Here is a 24,866-nt window from a genome sequence, read left to right as displayed (position 1 = left end):
TGTCAACCAAGTTTTCAGTAAATTGCGGCAATTTGTTGCCAATTTATTGGAAGTACAGCAAAATTTTGTCGTAAATTTCTATAAATCCGTGTTTTCAATAAAAAAACTTTTAACTTAGATCCCACTGAGTGTGGAAAATACTGAGAAAGTCACCAACAAATTTTTACCCCTATACAAGCCCACACCGACTACCGCTCTCTGGGCAAATAATTGACAACTTTTGATACTCTGAATTTGATAGCAGCAACGTGCTTGCTACCAAAAAATTGACACCTTTTTTGTTTAAAACTATTACCGGTATTACCTATATGGACAACGTTTTGTTGGCGACTTTGGTTTAAACGCAGCTTTAACGGTACATATAATATTGCTTTATAAGTAGGCCTATAATCATTCAAAATAATGTTGCTAAGCAATAGATTTGGAGAAATATAAAACTATAAAAAAGTGGAACTTATATTGAATATTTTCAGTCAGATACAAGTGAAACAAGCCAATAATTTCTTTCGTTTATTTTCTTAACGAATAGATCGTACAATGAGAATCTTAAATGACTAATATATTAAAAATTATTACATTTTTTACATACTACACTATCTAGTGCTTCTAGTTCAGGTACCTGACAAATACATAAAATTCACTAAAATATAAGATTCATAAATCTAAGTTATTCCCAATCATTAATGGACTTTGTAGACATTTGTAGTTAGTTTGAATGGCATAGTGGTAAACAATTGTTTTTCTGGAATGATTCAAGTATGCAAATTGATACCGAGACAAGTCTTCCTCACATGGAAGGGGCAAACTATAATTAACAATTATTCATTAATAGCTGCTTATTTTCTAGAGCGTTCACATAGTTATTTCAATTTATGATTTTTAAAACAACAATTTTTGTGTAGATTTAATTGTATTTTAGGTATGGCAACAATAAAACTGCCAACATATTATGAAGTAGTTCTTGAATAAAGCGTTTTTTTATAACTATTGTATTTTAATATAACTTTTAAGTGGAAAAACATGTCTTTAAAATGTTTCTTTAAAAAGAAAAACTTCTCTTTTATATTATTTGAGTCCCTATATAGTTGTGACCCTAGTCAAATTCAATATAGTAGATTTAGATTAATAATTAAATATTATCAATTTTTAATCACAATCTTCAATTTTCAAAGACAACAAAGTTTCAATTGATTAGTATGGTGTCAAGTACTGTTTTCGAGTCACAGTTATTTTAAATACTTATTATAAAACTCATTAAAGATTTATTCTGTTGTAGTAGTTAACTGCAGTTGTTAATGAGCTATTTCATCGATATCTTTGTAATGATTGAGATTTCGCAAACTACTCTAGAACATGGTAGGCCATAGTGGAGTAGGTCAATTTCCACACAGAAAACACTAAACATGTAGAAGACACATTATAAGAAATTTCTGAAACTAACTATTGTATGTAATTGTAGACTGTCTAATATTTTCTGTAATTGATGTAGTAGTTTCAGTTTTTTTGGGAAATAAACATTCATCTATTTATTCATTAACTATACACGGTTTGTTTTCAAATTTGCAGTTTTGATGTAGATCGATTTCGATTTCATACTGTTCCAATAAAAGTATTACCACGTTCTGTTCCTAGTGATGAGGAGGAGAAAATGTCATTTTGAACGATGGCATTCATTTTTCCATTACAATTATTTATTTATTTTGAACGATTTTCATTATTTTTTCAGAGTATTAGAGTATAACAGTATACTCTCAGGTAAAATTGTTCTACAATAACATTAATTTTCTCATCACGTTCATGACAATTATTTTGAACGTTTTCTATTATCTACTCAAAGAGTATAATAATATACTCTTGGCTAGCATTGTTCTACAATGACATTAATTTTCTCATCACGTTCATGACAATCATTTTGAACTTTTTCTATTATCTACTGAAAGAGTATAATAATATACTCTTGGCTAGCATTGTTCTACAATGACATTAATATTCTCATTAAGTCCATGACAATTATTTTGAACTCTTATTTATATTATTTTCTCACAAAGTATAATAGTATACTCTTGAGTAGTATTGTTCTACACTGATATTCATTTTATCATTACGTTCATGACAAATTATTTTGAACGTTTTCTATTATTTTCTCACAGAGTTGTTTTTCATTCTCACAAAATAGTTTGAGTGTAAGAGGGTTAAGTGTAAGAGAGGACAGGCTGCGCCCTAACTTCACCCTCCTAGGTTTTTAATAGAGGCAGCTATAATCAATCAATAGTTTACTGCATTCTGTGAATTCTGAGCGTTTCACTACGTGGTGTTCGAGTAGGCATCGAAGATTGCTTCTAAACTATAGTAGACTCCAGTGACTAGACCGATGGCAGCCACCAGAAGGCTGAAAATGTCCAGAATCAAACGCCATTTCAGTTTTCCGAAATCGGACGGCCATCTGATGACCAGATCGCAGATTGGAGGGAAAATGAGGGCCAGAGTGGTGCCGCACACTGCACCAATCAGGGAGATGAAATGGCCCAGGTGCGGCACAGTCAGAGCTACGAAATCTGAAACATGAAATGAATAACAACTCATTTGAATTTCAACTTTAAACTTCGAATTTGACTTAGTTGAATTTCAACTGACTTTGGCCCATATGCAGCAGAGAGCATAACAGCAGAGAAATATCAGCTGTTAGTTTAAACCCCGTATGAAACACATTATGATAAATGCAACCATATCTACAAGTGAACGTGGTAGTCTTGTCTATACAAGTCGCTGCAGATAACTCTGGATGAATTTCGAGACATGCAGCAGCTGCACCAGTAGTTTTCAGCCTGCAGATGAGCCGCTGATCTTTATCCTCCCAATTACCTGTCTGGGCAACCAACTTGATATTCTGTAGAAACTCCTTGACGGTCTGTCCTCCAACTTCCTCGGTTTGAAGGGAGAAATATCATTTGTTAGTTTAAACCCCGTATTAAACACATTATGATAAATGCAACCATATCTACAAGTGAACGTGGTTTAGCGTTCGTAGTGTTAGCTGTGTTAGGGCCGTAAGGTACGGTTGCACAAAAGCCTGTAAAATTTCAATCATGATTGAATTCCAAGACAACCAATTAGAGAGAAGGTTTTTCTGATTAGGAGGTTTTTCTCTGATTGGTTCTCGTGGCATATAATCGGGACGAAAAAAAAAATGTCACGAGAGCAAATCAGAGAAGGCTTTCTTGGAAGAGAGCTTTTCTGATTGGTTCTAGTGGCATTTAGTCACGGTTAAAATTTTACAGGCTTTTATGCAGCCGAGTCAAAAGATTATGTACATCAATCTTATCGAGTCAATCAATTGAGTCAATCTACGGTAATTGATAAGATTCCTTGACCGGATTCTACTCTACAATTTGTTTTTAATTCTCCATCCACATGATAGAGAATTGAGAATTAAACTTTGGGTTTAGAATTAAACTTAAGCTTTTGAGTTTACTAATTTGACGAATTCCTATATATTTTTTGTATTCTGTTTCCTTTGTGACCCTTATTCTTGTCATACGAATATTTCTAAATTGTATTTATAATAATATCATTTGAAATGAATATTAGCTGATTTTCATGTAATATGCAAATTTATATTAAAAATCTGCTATAGATTACGATGTCTATTCCAATATAATTTTCAATAAAAATTTGGGATTTAGGCCTGCGAATATAGCCTGAGTATATAAGGGCTATAAGCCTGTTTTTCCATTCCCAATATTTTTATGAATATGGTGCTCTTATTATTGTTGGATAAAAATAGATACAAATATGGTGATTTCCTCACTTTTTTAATGCATTTTCTCCTATGAAGAAGCTAGCCGCAAGATGCACTAGAAATCCCTGAAATTTTACTAAAATTTGGTACTGTAGCCTACAGTTTATTCTCATATTAACAATGAAATTCAGATCATAATATAATATATAGGTAGTAGAAGTATACTATTTAGTACAAAAATATGAAATTACCAGGTACTGTAACCAAAAATTTTTTAACTCAGTTTTTAATCATTTTAAAAAGTTTTTGTGTTGTTTTTAAGAAGTAAAAGCACGAAAGCAGGTTGTTTCATCATATATATTATTCTATAACAAGAAGTAGCCCTGTATATTTCTATAATCATTTGCAAAATCAGTTGAAATAATCACAATAAAATAAATATCCTCAAAGCCTATTATTGATGAATTTTGAAATGACAACTTACATGTTCCAATCACAAATGCTGTTCTGAATAGTTTCTCACAGAGCACGGGATGCTTCATTGGAGCAAATTTTCTCTCCACATGCGGCCAGATAATTTTTATTGGAACATAGAACTGGAGAGTGTAGGATAGCAGTATTCCAAAACAAATATTCAGCTGCACTATCTCAGAAAACCTGGAAAATAAAAAAGGTTTCACATTATGATAAACTATGAGAATTATTGGAGAAATAGGCTACCTCTTCGGTCCAATACTACAGTATAATTGAAGAAGCAGGCTACCCAAGTCCCAACGGAACTTGACACAAACATATGTTCATCATGTGTATGATGAGTTATGTTCAATCTAATAATATCTATAATGATTGAGTTATTAAAATTTTGTTAATGACTTTGGTGCAAACGCAGCTTTCATTTATACATGTGTTTATTATACATGATTTTTTATGTCTTTTAAAATATGAGTTATCAAAATTGTTGCCAGTATTGCTCTATCCAATCTATTACGTTTCCATCTTTCAATAAACAATAATTGGGCTGATTCAATTGTGTAAAAAAGTGAATATTGGATAAAACCTTGTATATTTCCGTTTCTCTCATGATTTCCTAATGAAATAAATAGCTAGTGCTGTAGGTACTTACAACCCAGTTCCTTCCAAGTTCAATGTTAGACTGCCTTTCACATCATCTCCATACTTGAGGTAGCCGACAAATCCAATGGAGATAAGGATGGCACACACCACTGTCATACCCATATTCAGCACTCCAAACTTTGTATCGAATTTCTTCGCGTTCTTCATCTCATTTTGTAGTGGAAGGACCTGCAATATTAATGAGATTTGTATTTATTATTATCTCAAAAAAAAACTATACTGTCGAGTTTTATTGTGATGGACTTGTAAAAATGATCTAAAATGCTATATCATATATCGGTAGTACAACAAAGGAGATTTTCAATGTACCGGTATCTCTAGAAAATGTTCTTAAGTTTTAATTTTTGTGTCCAAGAAAAATAACATTCATAATAGAAGTTTATTGAATTTCGTTTCATTTTCATTAAATAGTTCATATTAATTCTTATTATACTATAGTAGCCTATATTGCGTAAAAATGAGAGTAAATTTGATTTGAATTTTAAGTTGAATTTCTGTTCATTGGTTCCTTTTTCATCACTGGTATGGGAAAATTCATTTTGCTCCTCTCCTAGTTGAAACTAACATTCTGCCAATTAGCATTAAATAATATCTTGATATCTGAAATATATATAAATAAATAAATATATATATATATATATAAATTAAAACAGGAGACACGATATAAATATATTTCTAATTTTATAATAGATAATGAATGATTTTGGTAGTTATGAATGAAGATGACGTTTTGATAGATCATTTTATTTCTTCTTAACCGACAAACTATTTTTACTCCGCAGAGGTGCGGAGTTGTAAAAGGATAGAGCTATTTGCTTTGTCAGTGTAACAGGCAAGGATAGCAAACCATTGCTTATCAGGGTGGTGCTGACTTTATAACGTGAATCTTTTATTGTGAGGTCCACGTTAAAATGTCAGTATTTGATTAACATTGGTGTTGTTATCCTCGTCTATCATTCGACAAAGCAGATGACGATAGCCTTTTCAACTCTTGCCAGATCATTATTCAACATATATATTATGTAGAAATACAATTATTGACTGACAAAATATTTTATGCTTACTTATGCTGTTCTATTTTTGTTTAATAGAAATATTTGTTTGACTTTGTATCCATACTGTTCAAGAGATTAAATAATGCCATGATATTTAATAATATATAATAAATTATATAACGACCCCACACTGTATAAACTCAGGGGTTGTTTAAAACATTATTTTTTCGTTATTATCAGTTATATATTGTAATAAATGTATTTTTTTAGAATAATACATTTCAATTTAATTTCAATCATGAGAATTTTTTTTTTAATAATATAATTTAAAAATATAAATTCTCTATAAATAAAATATGATTGATTAATTTTCAAGAAGAATGATGAACAGTTATTATAATCAACAGTCTCATTAAATGAGATATACCGGTATCAGACATCCTCCATAGATCGAAGGCAGTGGCAAGGCAGAGAATCGGCAACGCTATCGTTCACCACTGCCATTATAACATGAATCTCACTATAGGGTATGGCATTCTATTCTGAATTTCTCAAATTTCCAATTCAACGTCAGAATTGGATGTATAATATCATCCCCGATATCATAGTAGTGCTAAAAAAGTTTCAGGGTTGAAGGATTAAAAGGAAATTTAACTTTTATGATAAAATTGGAAACATTGCGAAGATTTGTTTTTCTTTTGAATATCACTTCTCTCAGAATCATGTAGCGTCGTAATGCGTAATAATTTTATATCAAATGAACGGGGAGACTGTCTCCTTTCTATTGTTGTCTGGATCATTTTTATCCGACTCATAGTTATTTTTCAATTAATAATTATGTTCGTCATTTTGAGACCAAAATACGATCTTCCGACTACTTTCGACATTTGAAAAAACAATAAAATTTCAATTATTTCTGAGAAACTTTCTTTCGAAACAAAAAAGTTTCCAGCATGTCGAAAATTTCATGTTTTCTGCTCGAAATGTCTCGACATTGACGAACACATAATTATCAATTAAAAAGTATCTATGGGTCGGATGAAAATGATCCAGACACCAATTATTACGCATTACGACGCTACATGATTCTGAGAGAAGTGATATTCAAAAGAAAAACAAATCTTCGCAATGTTTCCAATTTTATCATAAAAGTTGAATTTCCTTTTAATCCTTCAACCCTGAAACTTTTTTAGCACTACTAGGATATCGGGGATGATATTATACATCCAATTCTGACGTTGAATTGGAAATTTGAGAAAGTTGCAATTTTACACGATCTGGCAACCCTGTAATTTCTTCGGATGGAGGGCCAAGTCTCAACTTGTTTTACACAAACTATACTTACTAAACTGATACCCTCGAAAGCGTAGACAGTAGTGCCAAAAAATAAGGGAAGTTGTTTCCAGTCAGCTGCCATTCTCCTGGTGGCCAGAGGTGGAAGGTCACGGCTGGCAAAGAACAGAGTCAGCAAAACTCCGGATCCAAGCGATAAATTGGCCAGAGACGAGATTGGCGTCAGGAACTTCAAATTGCGAATCAGCGCTGTGGCCAATATCGGCAACAAAATCATTGTCATGTAAGTGTGAGCTGCTATGTTTATTCCATATGGAACCAGTATCTGAAAATTGATTCCTTTTGTCAATGAATGTTGTAATATGATTTTAAAATCAATAAAGACTTACCGTAGTTGAAGTCTTGTTTTTCTTTATCAATTACGACCTGGTATATGTTTGATCAAGGTCTTACTCTAGAATGACGACTTGCAGACTCAATAAATTGTGAAAAATATGAAATATACGATTTGAAATCATATGCTCCAGTCAGTGATTGAATCTTCTGTAATAGAGGAAAGAATTTTAGATCATAGCCTACACTTACGGGATGAATTCACGAATGACGCATCATCACGTCTGAATACTGAACTGATTAACTTGAGATTTCACATACAGATTTTCAATTTACCGATAAGATGGTTATAGGCCTGCTATTTTAAATTTTTCAACATTTTAGTTTATCAGGTTTTCAATTAAACAGTTTTCCTGTTAATTTTCTAATATAAAGTGATTTATTAGTTGAATGTTTCATTATTCTAGAAGAAAATTACTACAGTACTACCCTTTTTATGTAATTCTTTTTCAACTTCATAGATATAAAAATATTCCCTTATTTTTATATATTAGGCTATGTAGGTATATATAGATTATTTTTTTATTAGATTTTGAACAAAATCTTAGGCATCAGCTTCACCAAAAAATCTGGTAAAGGCGCAGCATTCTCACAACTTTCCTAGCCGTTAGGAAAATTGATCACCTGACTGATTGAATTGATTGTTCACGCGTATCTCAAGTCTATTATTCAAATATCTGAGCCAGTCGGTGACAGGACAATAGGTAACGCTGGAGGCACACGAGGTCTGCTATCTCTTCATAGTGAATGATTTAATAAAATCAACAGTTGCCAACAGTTTGCAATATTGAATAATCACATTTTCTCGAATTTTAATTTTCTCACCTTATTTTCAATTTTAGGTGAAAATGTTACTGAACATTATTAGTAGAGATTTTCATGCTCAATCTTTTCCACTTGAAATTTTTTGTTCAAATTGTATCTGAAGACTGATAATTGGGAATCTAAAATCAAACTTTGCATAGAAGGGGCGGAGCTCCTCAAATTTTTACAGATATGGGACTTGTGGCAGTTGATAGAGCTTATATCAATGACAATTTTAGGTATAAATTTGATCGAAACACACACACACACACACACACACACACACACACACACACACACACACACACACACACACACACACACACACACACACACACACACACACACACACACACACACACACACACACATACAGACCAATACCCAAAAACCACTTTTTTGGACTCAGGGGACCTTGAAACGTATAGCAATTTGGAAATTGGGGTACGGTACCTTAATTTTTTTCGGAAAGCAATACTTTCTTTACCTATGGTAATAAGGCAAGGAAAGTTATTTATTTGACCCCTAAAAGTTTTATTCAAATACTATATACATGTATTATATGTATCATTTGTGAGCATTAGTTTTGAAGCATGCCGCCATCCCAGCTATAGGCCTATATAGACTACCAGTACTTACTTTCACTAGGGTCGATGAAATAAAAACGAAATAAACTGAGCAAAATCCTAGCTGCGTTATAGTGATAAACACATAAGTACATATCCTGAAACAAAAACAAAATTGAGAATTCAAGTTTCAAATAAAAGTACACTGATATAACAAAAACAAAAAGGAATGAATAAAAATTGGTACCTATTTGATATCTCCTCAAGTTTCATTTATAACAGAAATAAATTGGATCCAAAACACACGACCGAATTGACACTCAACTTACCATTTACCTCCCTCAACACTGATGAAACAAAGTGACTTCAAAAATGGATCTAACAAATAATTTTAAAAGTCTACCAGGAATATTACCGGTACAGTATGGTAGCCTATTTATTTTCAAATTCGGGAAAGATGGTGCGTGAAACTTTCTTGTAACAACCAGAAATCCAGGTACAGTTCACTGAGGCGAAAAATTCGTCGACCAAGAGGTTTTCACAATTTTAAATTATTCAAATATCCATTAATGACTTACCTGACAGTATTCGCCCAAGGTCGAGCGAACTTCGGCCCCTCTTCAAAGCAAATCTGCACAGTTTCTGCAAAAGCTAGCGGCTTCTTCATCTTTTTCTTCTCTCTTATCGCTACTGAACAGTTTACCTGGAATAAATAGATTCAAGCTCAAAAATTGAAGTTAGTAACCTATAAGATGTTATACTCTCATGACAAACAATATTGAAATAAAAAATGTCAAGTATTTTAGAATGAACTCAAAATAATACTGGAAGACTATATACCTACATCTATAAAACTATAATATTAAAATATAATATTCAAAACTAGGCTATAATATTTATTCATAAGCTAATGGGAAAAATTCCGTATTAAAACAATACCACTAAATAATTTCAAATAATAATAAAATAATATAATATTTTACACAATTTATACTACCTATACAGTATACACAATCAGTTCGGTATTATTCTATTGTAAATGCAATGAATTTTTTACAATAAACCCCTGAATATTTTAGAACAAAATAATATCATATTTCATACAATTTATACGGTACTACCTGTAGGCTACAGTGTACACTTTCAGTACGGTATTATTCTATTGTAAATGCAATGAATTTTTTACAATAAACCCCTGAATATTTTAGAACAAAATAATATCATATTTCATACAATTTATACGGTACTAACTATAGGCTACAGTGCACACTTTCAGTACGGTATTATTCTATTGTAAATGCAATGAATTTTTTACAATAAACCCCTGAATATTTTAGAACAAAATAATATCATATTTCATACAATTTATACGGTACTACCTGTAGGCTACAGTGTACACTTTCAGTACGGTATTATTCTATTGTAAATGCAATGAATTTTTTACAATAAACCCCTGAATATTTTAGAACAAAATAATATCATATTTCATACAATTTATACGGTACTACCTGTAGGCTACAGTGTACACTTTCAGTACGGTATTATTCTATTGTAAATGCAATGAATTTTTTACAATAAACCCCTGAATATTTTAGAACAAAATAATATCATATTTCATACAATTTATACGGTACTACCTGTAGGCTACAGTGTACACTTTCAGTTCGGTATTATTCTATTGTAAATGCAATGATTTTTTTACAATAAACCCCTGAATATTTTAGAACAAAATAATATCATATTTCATACAATCTATACGGTACTACCTAGAGGCTACAGTGTACACTTTCAGTACGGTATTATTCTATTGTAAATGAGATGATTTTTTTACAAAAAAAAACCCTGCAAGACACTCATATTTGATGTACCCAATGCTTTCTGAACAATGTGAATAGTTTATCTAAAATAACAATTTATCAATGTGTAACTTTATCTAAATTTGGGAGAGGAATAGAACAGAGTTACCTTATTTTCTCTCTCCCAATCATTTTTGATTATGTACTTGTATGAATCGATAAAGAATAAATAATTTGAGTAAAGCGATACGGTAGGCCTAATGGCCGAATTTGTTTTTGTTTTGTAAATTCAGCTAAAATTGAACGATCAATAGATTTTTTTATAATGCTGATTATAAATAGTTATAATTCTATTATAATTGGAATAAATTAATCTCACCAGTATATGATTACCATAAACGCATATTATTCCAAGTATTACTGTCAGTATTGGACCAACCAAGAGTCCAGCATTTTTGAAAGCATCACCCATTGCAAACATGCCAGCTCCTGTATTTCCTTTTATCAGGTTTATCAGAGTCTCAACATATCTGAAAATAAATAAAAAAATAGACTACATGTAATTACATAGTAAGTGAAAATTTAAAAATCCAAGTATTCTTTTAACTAGCGTTATTTTATTTCTCACTTGATTTTTTATTTATTTTTTTCAAGTACAAGTAACCCCTACCAGGAAAGTGAATATTGAATTAACGTACAGTAGTTTATTTCACATTTAGTAGTTATAACACTTTTGGGATTTTCGAGAGCTGAGCCAACAATTAATTATTTGATATCATGATAATATCAACTGTTAAGTAAATTCTTGTAAGAATAACGTTCACTGATACATATATTTATATTTTTAATTCTTATGTGGTACCTTGAATAGAACTTCTTTTTCTATATGGTACCTTGTCAAGCAGCCTTCTTTTTCTATATGGTACCTTGTCAAGCAGCCTTTTTAAGGCTTTCTTAAGGTAGCTTATTCATCCAATAAACGTTTTTATCTATCCTATTCTTTTCTATTTTTTACTTTTCCATATCACTTTTACTTCCTGAGATCTTATCTCATTCATTCACTATATTAGATTTTTGATTTTCCTTGTTAAATTTTCATGGATAAATATTCAATGGAGGGTTTAATAATATTATTCTTTGTTGGTTATCCATCTTGTTTTCACTAATATTATTACTATTATATTTTAATAACTTTCGGTGTAGCCACGTTCAGATTTTCTGTTTGGTTTGAGAATGTGCAACACCAGCACGAAACGGTTGTCACCACACAAAAAGAATGTGTTTTTTTATATTAAAGTTATCAAAATTAAATTGCAATAATATTATTAATTGATTATTTTATCTATTCATTGAATGAGAGACAAACAAATACAATATTTAGGGAAGATGAAACAGGCAATGACCCAATAAAACTTCTTCAACTTTTTTCACATTAGCTCCTGACTTCGAACACTTATCATTTGCAATCATATTGTTTCATTTGTATTGAATTTATTTCAACAGAAGCTTTCATTTAAGCATTAATCAAATGACAATGTACATTTTGAAAAGCTGTCTTGTGTTAGAATTTTTACTTGGTGAAATTTTCTATATTTTTGTGATTGTGAAGGAAGATTTCTGTTTGGATTTGTATTTTGAAACTTATTAATTTGAAATTATTGTAGTACATACATTTTTTGGACTCAAAATAGTGTGTGAATTAAGTTATCATTTACATAACCTCTGGACTGTGTATTCCAAATTAAGGTTTAAAGCAGTTTTGGGCAAATGCCTGTTGTTTTTACCTGCATTGTATCTATTGTGTATAAATAAATAAAATGAAATGAAACTAAAGAACATTTTTAGCCCTAATAAATCACTTTTCACATTCAATGGTAACTGTAGGAAAAATTTAATGTTTAATACGTGCCCAAAGTTCCTTTGCTGCACTCAAGAAAAATTCCATGTATCCTAAATTTTAATCAATACTGGTAGCCTACACTAAATCAAAATCAACTAATCAGTTTCATGTAGAACAATATTTGTAGAAGTATATCCTCAGTTCAAGTTATACCATAGAGAAATAATAGCATAAGTAGATAGGGCGTGGTATAGAGAGTTTATGTCGCAACTTTTACTGTTATCTCAATCCGATAGTCCACGTAGTTCTTTCCCGTGAAGCTGAGTGACGCTGGTAGACTCTCATACTGTACCGTCCATACACTCTCACCCCAACAAAACAGTAAAAAACGACAGTAATTGATAATAATCGGCTTGAGATAACAGTAAAAGTTGCGACATAAACGCCCTATACCATGGGATATCTACTTACGCTATTGTTTATCTATGGTTATACTTTCCACATTTGAAAAAAAATTCACTCACGAAGTAGGATGTTTTACTCCAGGGTGAAGATCATCTCCTTCTTCCTCTTTTTGCAATTTTCCATCATTCTCACTCGACATTAATAGAGGTAATTCGCTCTGATGTGTTATCATGCATTTTTCTGTTGAATAGGAATCTCCGTTCAAATTCACTTTGATCTCGTCTCTCTCCATTTTGACTGAAATGGAAATAACAATAAATTTTACAGGATGAATTAAAACAGAATGCCAAAAATAGTGTGTTCAAAGAGAAACTTCACTCGAGAAGGTAAAGGAAATACCAAGAATACGATGGGAGAATGAGATCAGGGATGATTTGACATGGAAGAATTATAGAGAATAAAGAGATTCTTGGACGAATGTTGTGGGGAAGTCAAGATGGGTTAGAAAGGATGGAGAAGATTTATGGAAGATGGAGATGCTTGGAGGAATGTTGTGGAGGAGGCCAAAGCCCACAATGGGCTGTAAAGGTGGGAAAAATAAATTCACAATAATTTATAAATTTATAAAAAAATTATTCTCTCACATTAAACTCAACATTTTCTTTTTTAATCTGATGATTAAAATTGCAACAAATATTATTGAAAAGAAATTGATTTCTGAAACCATGAAAAGTGAGAAATGAAGTTTGTAGGATATCAACATTATATAAAAAAACAAAATACAAAAAATAAATAAGTATATGCTACTGCACTTAACTAAAATACATAAATGTTGATTTATTTAATTTTCAATTATATATTTTTAATGGCATTGCTAGTATAGACAATTAGTCTGTTCGCTAGCAATTCATTAATATACATTACATCTCATGATGATAATTATATTATTTAGTGAGAAATTAATTATAAAAATCTGATTAACATATAAAAAGGATTAAAACTACAATATTTTTAAAATATTGGAAATTTTGCCACTCAAACAAACCACATGGAATATTGTCAAACGAAACATACGCTACTGTGACCACATTATTCATGTAATACAATTATATAATCCTTGAAAAAAATTATTTCAAACATTCAATGAAAGCTATATAAGTTAAATAGATAAGTACAATTTATAAATTATACAGTAGTAGGCCTACTCTCCAATTTGAGTAGATGGACGGAGAAGGCCTACTCGTCTTCGGACAGAGAGAAAATACTCTTCAATGGAAGTTATTGATGAGTCCAAAAGCGCTCCGCAATGTGGACCTACATTTAGCTATAATAGCTATTTCTCATTAAATTCGGTATGCTATGTCGTAGCTTGATTATTGAAAAGCTTATAATAATTATTAGCCTACCGTTTTTAGGTCGTAGTATTTTTGCAATAAAATGACATGACTATAAAATAGTAGCAATTCTCCTCTTCTGTCAATGTTTATTGTGATATTGGCATGTTTTTAATATAACAATCAACAATGCAGTTTTGAATTATTATAATTATACCTTCTAGTAAATAATGAGGAAAATTACTCAAATCTAATGTGCTCATCAAGGGCCAAGGTTTCATATTATGCTATCAAATATTCAGTTGAATTTTGACCTCAATTTTTACAATCTTGAACTTGTCATTATCAGTATATACATTTTTGTAAAACCGATAAATCCTTCATAGATTGCAAAATCATTGATTTCTTGAATAATTAGAAACAATAGGCTCCTACGTATAAAATATAGCCCAATTGAAGATATAATGACCTATCCGTCGTCTATCAATCGTAATAGTTATATTTACGAGTATTTTATTAAATTTTCCGATTTAAAAAATATCTGTCGTCTATCAATCGTACAAAAAATCAATCAATCAAAAATCAAAAATCAATCAATAGTACCGTAATAATTATATTTACGAGTATTTTATTAAATTTTCTGATTCTACTCGTAAAATAAATACCATCAACAATCTCAAATATTCTACAATCAAAATAACTTCTTTAATTGAATTTTTGAAATGACATTCTTTATTAACAATGAAAGATTACATTTCATTCTTAATAAATGTCAAACTATTACATGAATGTACCTTGAAGCTTGATTAGATAATGTGTTCTTTCCGACTGATGACTGGTTCATAATTACAATATCCTATCAATGCATAGTAGGCCTAATTACTGTATTATTAATAGTTCGCCCGATAAGACCAATAATGGTCCAGCTAGACAACAGAAGTCGAATTCATTTGTTTCAGAATGAGATAAACCATCCTGGAGCAACATTGGAACTATGTCATGTTATCAGAAATGCCGTATAGAAGAGTACTAATACTGTAGTGGAAGTTTTTACTAGATAGAGTGTAGGCCTACTGTATTCGAAAACCATTCCAGTTACCATAATCGTATTATGGTATTATGGTATAATTAATTTCGTATATCAAATGACCTCTGGTAGCTCATAAAGGGGTTTTATAAAATCACTTTTTCACTAAAAAAACGACTATAGTGAGGTCCACGTAATAATGGCAGTGTTTGTTTAGCAATGGTATTTCTATCCTTGTCTAACATTCAACAAAGCAGATAGCGCTATCTCTTTCTCGCTTTGCTCTGTTGCCAGATCGTCTCTCAATAATGTTGAATTAATAATTAACTCCGCGCTTCGCCCGCCCAATCGCCTTTTATGACTGTATAGGGTTGAGTAGCAGCCACCGCGCTTCGCGCTCCGGCTGGGAGGCGGGCTTCGCCCGCCCATTCGCCTTTTATGACTGTAAACATTTGCACATGAGCGGCTACCACTATTTACATGTACATTGTGGTGTTGGTGGTTTTTGGTTATGATTTCCAAGTAACCTATCGTTTCAATGTTTCAATCAAGGAGTTTACATCCTTCCAAGATTTGAAAAATAATAATATATTAGTGAAAAAAAGAACATTTTATTTTCAAAGGATGAGCTTGTATATTATTACTAATTGAATACAAATGTACTCAAGGTGGTTTAATGAAAAGTAAGTCCAAGTGACATCCACCAAAACAGAGGTAAGTTTAAGGAAAGAGCTATGTGAAGAGCCTTTATACGAATCATCATAGACCTAAGATATCTATTACCTAAACTCCCTAATTTGATTCTTGTTTTGTGGGGGGGAAGGAGGTTTAAGGGGGTTTCTGTACCCGAGAAACTCCTTAATATAGATTGGGATTAATAATCAATTAACAAAATATTTTATCTTAATCATTAAAATTCATTATGAAATTATTGAAAAATATAACGTCTTGCTTAATAAAATATAATTGATACAATGAGAGAATGAACAGTTAATATTACATCAATAAACCTGTATCAGTTACCGAAGGCATTGACAAGACAGAGGATCGGCAACGTTGTTTTCCTATCTTTCTCCACTGCCATTATAACGTGGACCTCACTATAGCAGTCAAATTTCTTCAATAAATGAATTTATTTACCTACTGTGACAACGAGATCTTTCGACATGGTTTCTTTTATATTTGGTCGCTAGAGTTAATAGTCGAAGCTTCAATAATAATTGATTCTCAATTGTGATATGAAATTGTTCGAAAATAATAAGGATCTTTCTACTCATTGAACAGGAGAAATACTAAATAATTTATTGATCAAATATTGCAGAACCTTCTGATAATCAGGGACAGAGAACTGATTAGAGACAGCATTAACTTAATTTCAAATTTGAAACAATAATTCTCAACAATTTCCAGGTGTTAACTCTTGAACAGAAAATTTGATTAGGTACCGTATGCGGATTCTATCATGTAATTGCCTTCTAATTGGATAAAAGGTGTGAGCGGTGGTAGAATTTATCACAGAATCTGATAAAAAACTATATATTTACAAATTTGCATAATTATAGGGAAGCCATAATTAATTATACATTGAGATGTGTATGAGATGACTTACAAGGCCCATAGTTATCCGAAGTAGACCAGTTGGATCCAGTTCACGTTTCAAATGAAAGCTGAGTAAAAATTTTGTTTAAGAAATCGGTAGAAATTAGTATCACACACCGATATCCTTCTCTATATGCGAAATAATTCACTTCTAATAGGTCTCCGTGCATTGAAATAGTTACAAACAATTTTTGCTAATTTATTGTCTGTCATGGTTTATATTATCTATCAAATTTATTGTCCCACCTTTAATTTACTATAGCACACCGTATTTTATTGATTATAATCTAGGACGTTATTTAAATAGAAGTAAACCTTCAGTAAAAGCTATTAATTGCTCAGACTTTGTACCATTGATATTTCAAAATACAAATAATTAAACTGTATGGTAGATTACTGGATGTCAGTAAGTTACTGTGATTGATGATTATAACTATTAACTGTTAATAATATTTCGTATAGTTCTGTGTAATGAGAAGCAGCGTACTTGCTTGTACAGTACTTAAATTATTTCGAGAGTCATTAAATGTAACCATAAATTACTAGTTGTTACCTCATCTGCTAGTTGTATTCTTTTTTGTGGTAATCTCTCTCTCTAGCTAGAGAGAGGGAGAGAGAGAGAGTTTGTTTGTGATCTTACTTGGAGTAGCAAACCATGTTTACATCACAATGAATAATATTCGTGAACGAGTAATAATTTTATGAGTTAAAACATAGGCTACAAGTCTGTCTGTTGTCTGTTTTAAATCTAATTTCAAAGTTTATTTGAAGTGAGAATAAACATGATAATAAACTTGCTAGGGGGAAATACAATTTTCATCTCAATAATATTTCAAATTATTTTTTTCCCACATACATTTCACACAGATTTATGGTGAATTTTCCATTTATTTCTAAAGGTACTTAGGGTTTTAGAATCACTACTGTAGTACCTACGCTTTATGATTTTTTTTAAACACGACTGTTTCCAGCCAATTCTGCCATTATCATAAACCAGTGTCCAAAAAAGTGAGTTATAGATTTTGATTTATTATATGAATATGATTTGTGTCAGAACTAATATATTACAAAGATTGAAGCTTCAATAAGATGCCAGTAATTATTTTAACAAAGTCATAAAGTTAATGTTTATCATCCAACTACAGTATTTCGATTTTCAATTGATGGTCTCCACAAATTAATATCATATTTCTGCCACTTAGCTTATTCACATTTTTCAAGCCTGTCACATGGTGAAATCCGTATTAACATACATTATACGGTGATGAGGATACGGCTATATGAGTGAGGTCCACGTTATAATGGCAGTGGAGAAAGATAGGTGAACAATGTTGCCGATCTTGTCTTGTCTTGCCATGTCAATGCCTTCTATAGACGGTAGCTTATATAGGTTTTGATGTAATATCAACTGTTTATTCTCGATTAAAATGATCAGTTATATTTTATTAAACAAGAAATTATATTTTTCAATAACTTCATAATGAATTTTCATAATTGAGATGAAATATTTTTTACTTTTTGTGTATTTGAGAAGTTGATATTGTGTTAATTATTCATATTGAATGAGAAAGACTAAGAAATTGTCAAAAAACCACAGATTTATTGATACTTAGATAGACCGGTTTCGGTTATTACACCATTGTCAATCTCTCATTGTCATTGAGATTGACAATGGTGTAATAACCGAAACTTTTTCATTCAAATATTTTTTTAATTAATTGTCAATTCTACATTGTTGAAAGACGATTTGGCAACAGAGCAAAGCGAGAAAGAGATAGCGCTATCCGCTTTATATTGAATGATAGACAAGGATAGCAATACCATTGCTAATCAAACACTGCCATTATAACGTGGACCGCACTATAGGATCTGAGCGGATTTAGAGTTGTAGGATCAATAGACAGCTTGCTACTGTAAACTTATGAGTCTAGTGTTATCCACTTGAAATGCCGCATAATTTATCTCTTAGAATAGTTAAGGCAAATTTCAAAAATATTTCTAGTTTTATCTGAACTTATATTTACAAATACTTTTAGTTGGAATAACATAGATGCATGCATGAAGTGCTTCATTATCAAATTTGTTGAACCACAGTGGCTTTCTTATCAGCAGCCCAAGCATTGTAAATCTATCTTGGAAGAGTTTACAGTTTTTATTTGGAGACGGGTTCATTAGCTTTGGCCAGAAGAAGTAAGAAAGTATGAAATATTAAGCTAGGCACACACCGTCATCTACATAATTATAGTATGCCTATTCAAATGAGAGGTTATTGAGTAATGAGTAAGGCTAAGCGCATACCAGTTAGTCAAGACATGACCAGACACTTTTAGACACAATACTTCACATTGTTGTTTATGACGCAGCTCACACTGATTAGTCATTGTCAAGACAAGACAAGACATGACCAGACACGTTTAGACACAACACTTCACATAGTTGCTTATGAAGACATGTGTAATTGCAATGACTAATCAGTGTGTGTTGCGTCATAAGCAACAATGTGAAGTATTGTGTCTAAACGTGTCTGATCATGTCTTGTATTGTCTTGCCTAAGTGGTGTGCGCCTAGCCTTATTTATTACTCAATAGCCTCTCATTTGAGAAGGCATACTATATGTAGATGATCTTCCTTAAAGCACAGATTGAATAAGAAATATATATTCCCTTTATGCTTAAAGTGTTTACTACTTTGAAAACCGATTAGCAAATATTTGAAATCCTAGCAAGCATCCATAATCAACTTGTAGAATAGAATAGAATATTTTTATTTGTCCAAGAACAATTACATGATTGCATGAGACATTGTCAAGATAGTTATAATATTCAATTACATCTTAATATATTTCTATACAATATAAGTCATAATAACGTCAAAGTATACATTTTTTAAAAAGTCATAATACATTCAAATATTCACTTCTCATAGTACTCTTTCAAGCTGTAAAAGGGATTTTTGACTAGAAAATTGTAAAGTGCATCTTAAACTTCTAAAACGGGAAATTTCTTATTTCTTGAGGAAGGTGATTGAAGAGTCTCAAACCTACATTTACATGGCTTCTTAAGGTCTTTGATAACCGTACTTGTGGTATATGCAAATTTGCATAGCTTCTTGTACAAAATCTAGTACGATAATTCACCAATTTTTGGTAATAATTGATGAGGAATTTGATGTTCTCGGAAATTGGGGTGGTTTACAGCATTTAACTTTGAATTGTAGTTTAATGATAATTTTTTTCAATTGGCAAATCAATTTTACAACACGAAAATATCAGTAGAATTGTAATGGAAATTTATAGTATTGTACTTATTAGAATGGAACACACACCAGCATATTTTCTCATCGCAAACTCCGTGACAAAGTAATAGAAATTATAAAAGTTGACAAGCTTTAAGATAATAATATTCAAAATATAAAATTTCAATTGATCTTCATTCTTCCATAATACAGATTGCTTAAAAACTATGATAAATATAGTTTTTGTGTAGTTGAGAAGTTGATGTTGTGGTAATTATTCATATTGAATGAAAAAGACAAAGGAATTGTCAAAAACTACAGATTTATCGATACCGGTACTTAGAAATTTCAATTTCTTAGAAGTTTCTAATAAGTATCAATAAATCTGTGGTTTTTGACAATTGCTTAGTCTTTTTCATATTGAGTGAAAAAAACTAAGAAATTGTCAAAAACCACAGATTTATCGATACTTATAAATTTCAATTTCTTAGAAGTTTCTAATAATCAATAAATCTGTGGTTTTTGACAATTTCTTAGTCTTTTTCATTCAATAATAATATAGCTTATATCAATTTTCAGCTACCAATCATTTTTAGCTATCTTCAATGCTTATTGATTGCATTGAAGAGGAAGCACTACTAAATAAAACAAATCAGCTAGGTAAACAGTTTATAAATTCAAGAGCAAAGTCGTCGATAAGCAATAATCTATTTCATTTCCTGATAGTTCTTATACCTGACGGTTTCAGTAGTGGCTATATTATGCTAAAAACTAGTTTTATAGTAAATTTAGCAAGTGGACTTCAAGTCCTGAATGAATTAGTTTTATTATGAATAATTGATTTGCATCAAGGACAGCAGAGCTATCAGAAAAACGGAAAATTCAAGCCTAGGAAGATAGTTTAAGTGAAATGTTAGCCTTATAAATAGTACAAGTTGAATAGAACCTTGTTTGAATCTATAGGAGTATTAATTAAAAGACCTAGCTGCAGACTTAACACAGTGTGGCCTTCAGAGAAGTATGAATGATAACAAAATTCTGAAGATTATTTTAGACTCTTTTTTCTCATTAACTAAGGTTCAAATTGAAGTTTATCTAATAATAGAACAAGATTTTAATCCCATATTAATTTATTGTTTAACACAATAAAGTTTCAAGATGATTAGTTTTTGAATCAATAATTGTTTTAAAATAAGTGTTGTTGAATTATTTTTAGGCTCAGATTTTTTGCTTTAATTCTAAACAATTTTGATGCTACTTCATGAAAGGCTCCTGTATGCATATTCCTAATTGCTTTACAAAGTAGATAAATGATAGGCTTACAGTTCAATATGATTTACCTGCACTGTAAAAATAAATGAAAAAGCTGATTTATTAATCCTACTCAAACGCCTAGGAACGATCTACGAAGATGAAAAAAGAAAAAAATGATCTCGATTATTTTGTGGGCAGTAACCTTAAGATACACCCATAATCAATTTCTGTATCAGAAATATAAAATTACTAATAATTGGTGTCCTTACGTTTTTGGCATCACTATAACTATAACGTGTAATCTATTTATTCTGTTGTTAAAAAATATTCAGATAGGACAATTCAAATTATCTAGATCATAGAACACAACAAAGAAACTCAATCTCTCGATTTGATGATTTCGGTTGCTTTTTATCAATGGAAATTCAAATTCAATCTAAGCTATTAGTAATTATCTATATATTGGAATAGAATATATTAGGATAAATGGTAATTATATAAGTAGTAACTTACTCTATTGAGTAGTAACTGAAAATTTAATATTGGTTCTACTGATACTTTTAGAATACAGTACGGTATATAGGTCTTGTTAATTTTAAATTTCCGTTCCGAATTTTTTAATTTGATCATGAGTATGCTAAACAAGAGTTTCTTTTCTAATAAAACCGGACATGCCTCTGATTTCAATATTGGTAGTATGGAAATCCGAGTGAAGTAATTCTGATTAGATCTTTGACAGGAAATTACAATGGGAATGGGATACATTTAATCTCATCTTAAATCCTTTGAAACTCTCCTTATATGGTGGAATATATAGCAAAAGTTGATCAGATTTTGCAAGTGCAATAGCCTAAAGGCTTTATTATATTACATTTACGGTAGGAAGGTGGGTGCACTTTTTGCCCTTTTTTCTGTAGCCTATTTATTGACTCGAACTTATATCGTTCAACATTCAAAGATCTGATAATAGCATGAGAAAATAATTTTTGAAAAGGTTTATCGTGATTGATTGAAGAATACATGGAACATTGAGGTACTGTAGGCAAGATTTATTCATTTTTCAGGAAATAAAATATCATATGCATATTATTATAGAGAAACAATTATAGCATAAGTAGATATCCCATGGTATAGGGCGTTTATGTCGCAACTTTTACTTTTATCTCATGCCGTTAGTTCACATAGTTCTTTCCCTTGAAATTGTGTGATGCTGGTAGTCTCTCGTACTGTGCCGTTCATACACTCTCACCCGGCCAAAACAGTAAAAATCTACAATAATCGACAGTAATTGGCTTGAGATAACAGTAAAAGTTGCGACATAAACGCCCTATACCATGGGATATCTACTTACGCCATTGTTTTTCTATGATATTTTATTTCCTGAAAAATGAATAAATCTTGCCTATAGTACCCCAATGTTCCATGTATTCTGTAATCAATCACGATAAACCTTTTCAAAAATTATTTTCTCATGCTATTATCAGATCTTTGAATGTTGAACTATATAAGTTCGAGTCAATAAATAGGCTACAGAAAAAAGTGCAAAAAGTCACTCAAGAGCCACTGGAAATTCAGTCCATAGTACGCGGCATGAAACTAGAATGAAGCTTATCATTCTTGAAAATACAAGTAAAAACTAATTATTGAGAATTAAAGATATTCGAAGAATCAACAAGTGGTAGTCTAATAAAGACCTAGTGGTAGAACTGTTAAGTAGGCTCAAATAAGAAGTAATTAATTTAGAATTCAAAATTTCTTTGAAATATAAGAATATCATAATAGGCTACGATAGTAAAATATTACTGGTACCTATTTAAGAACAAAATTATATCAATATAAATGGAAAAATACCTAAGTACCTAAGGAAAAAAGTACCTACCTTTTTTTATATAACACAAATAGTTCCCAAGCAATTATAGGCTATGCCATTTTTAATCCAATTAACATATTAAGTGCTCGAAACTATAGAAAGGTCCACGTTATAATGGCAGTGGAGAAAGATAACAGAACAACGTTGCCGATCCTCTGTCTTGTCAATGCCTTCTATAGACGGGCTGATACAGGTTTATTGATGTAATATTAACTGTTCATTCTCGTTTAAAATAATCAATTATTAATTATTCATTAAGCAATAAAATATATTTTGGAATAATTTCATAATTGAAATGAAATATTTTGTTAATTTATTCTACATTGTTAAAAGACGATCTAGCAACAGAGAAAAGCGAGAAAGAGATAGCGCTATCCGATTTGTTGAATAATATAGAAATGGATAGCAATACCGTACCGTACCATTGGTAATCAAACACTGCCATTATAACGTGGACCTCACTATAGTTGTGTTTATAAAAAAGTACTAGTAATTTTCCATAATAATTGAAAATTCAAGAAGACCTATTAAAATACTTCACTATTCCAATAAAATTTTCAATTCATTCATAAAATAGATGTATAAAATTGTGAAAATATTATGATTTTTTCTCATTAATAGTATTTTCCTGTGTTGGTTCCAGTGGAAAGAAATTCTGGTTTATTGTACTCTCATATTCATTACTGAATCATATTGTGTATTATTTCTTATATTGGTACTTATTTGTACTCATATTCTTCATTATTCATAATATTTCCTATTATTTTATTTCTCATTTGTACTAATTTTGAATTTTCCATTAATTTATTTTTTCTCATGTAGAACTTTGTGATATTGAATCGTGAACAGTTTTGAGCTATAATGCCTGTTGTTCCCATACCTGTATGCATCTTTGTAAATAAATAAAAAGTATTTATGAAATAAAATTATAGTACCCTTTAAAATTAATAAAATATTAAAAAACAAGAATACAAATTGTAATGTAACTACTATAGTTTCGGTGATCACACCATCGTCAGGTTATATAAAAATAAATGTTTACTAATAGTTTTGTTATTTTAAATAAAATCTTCATCAAATTTAATTCTATTTTATAAATACAAGGAAGTAGCTCTGAATTCATACATTTAAAAAATAAAAAGTAATGTATTATGAAAAACAAAATTTTTACTTACCGGAAACAATAGAACAAACTCTCACACACTATCTCACTTTTCAATGAACTAAATTTAACTTTGAAATAAATAAAACAGTATTTTCAAAAAACTTATTTGAATTGAAAAATATTTTCAAAAAACGACGCTCTGAAACAGTCTGTTGAACGTATGAACAACGCCGGTGCAACTGAACAGCGGAACCTTGTAGGCTATGCAATCGACTATTGATAACACAACGACTCAAAACAACATCGTTGACCCGAAAGTTTCAAGATTCAAGTTTGCGCGCACTGACTCAGAATCGCACAATGTTCAAGCACAACTTGTCTTTTAATAGATCTGCGCGTTCTACCAGCCCCAACCTCCACTCACAGCTATATTATGCTCATGAGAAGAAATACAATGAAGGCGCCTGGTGAAAAGATA

At 30.9% G+C, this 24,866-nt stretch overlaps 1 protein-coding gene across 2 annotated transcripts; it reads right to left on the bottom strand.

Annotated features, from left to right (window-relative positions):
• Nucleotides 1-504: 504 nt before the first annotated feature.
• Nucleotides 505-24,866, bottom strand: LOC120352060 (proton-coupled amino acid transporter 4-like). Of its 2 annotated transcripts, none has more exons than XM_039431533.1 (9): nucleotides 24,459-24,866; nucleotides 13,085-13,262; nucleotides 11,100-11,250; nucleotides 9,503-9,627; nucleotides 8,998-9,082; nucleotides 7,214-7,486; nucleotides 4,863-5,041; nucleotides 4,224-4,396; nucleotides 505-2,555 (listed from the first exon to the last, which is right to left on the bottom strand). In XM_039431533.1, the coding sequence occupies exons 2-9, from the start codon at nucleotides 13,255-13,257 to the stop codon at nucleotides 2,305-2,307; spliced, it is 1,410 nt and encodes a 469-aa protein (XP_039287467.1). In that variant the 5' UTR covers nucleotides 13,258-13,262; nucleotides 24,459-24,866; the 3' UTR covers nucleotides 505-2,304. The 2 variants fall into 2 exon arrangements, with proteins under 2 accessions (XP_039287467.1, XP_039287468.1); XM_039431534.1 differs by lacking the exon at nucleotides 24,459-24,866 and adding an exon at nucleotides 16,936-17,061 and having other exon boundaries at nucleotides 2,031-2,555.

Source organism: Nilaparvata lugens, chromosome 6 (genome assembly GCF_014356525.2).
Source record: "Nilaparvata lugens isolate BPH chromosome 6, ASM1435652v1, whole genome shotgun sequence".
NCBI lineage: Eukaryota > Metazoa > Arthropoda > Insecta > Hemiptera > Delphacidae > Nilaparvata > Nilaparvata lugens.
Note: the sequence above shows the minus strand (reverse complement) of the source record. Positions and strands in the feature narration are given on the sequence as shown.

Bases quoted from the DNA above. Each gene is read 5' to 3' on its own strand.
- LOC120352060 (XM_039431533.1), bottom strand. From the start codon at position 13,257: ATGGAGAGAGACGAGATCAAAGTGAATTTGAACGGAGATTCCTATTCA. The intron at 9,083-9,502 runs GTAAGTCATTAA...TTTTTGTTTCAG, and splicing joins CCTTGGGCGAATACTGTCAG to GATATGTACTTATGTGTTTA. The intron at 5,042-7,213 runs GTAAGTATAGTT...TTAATATTGCAG, and splicing joins CTTTCGAGGGTATCAGTTTA to GTCCTTCCACTACAAAATGA.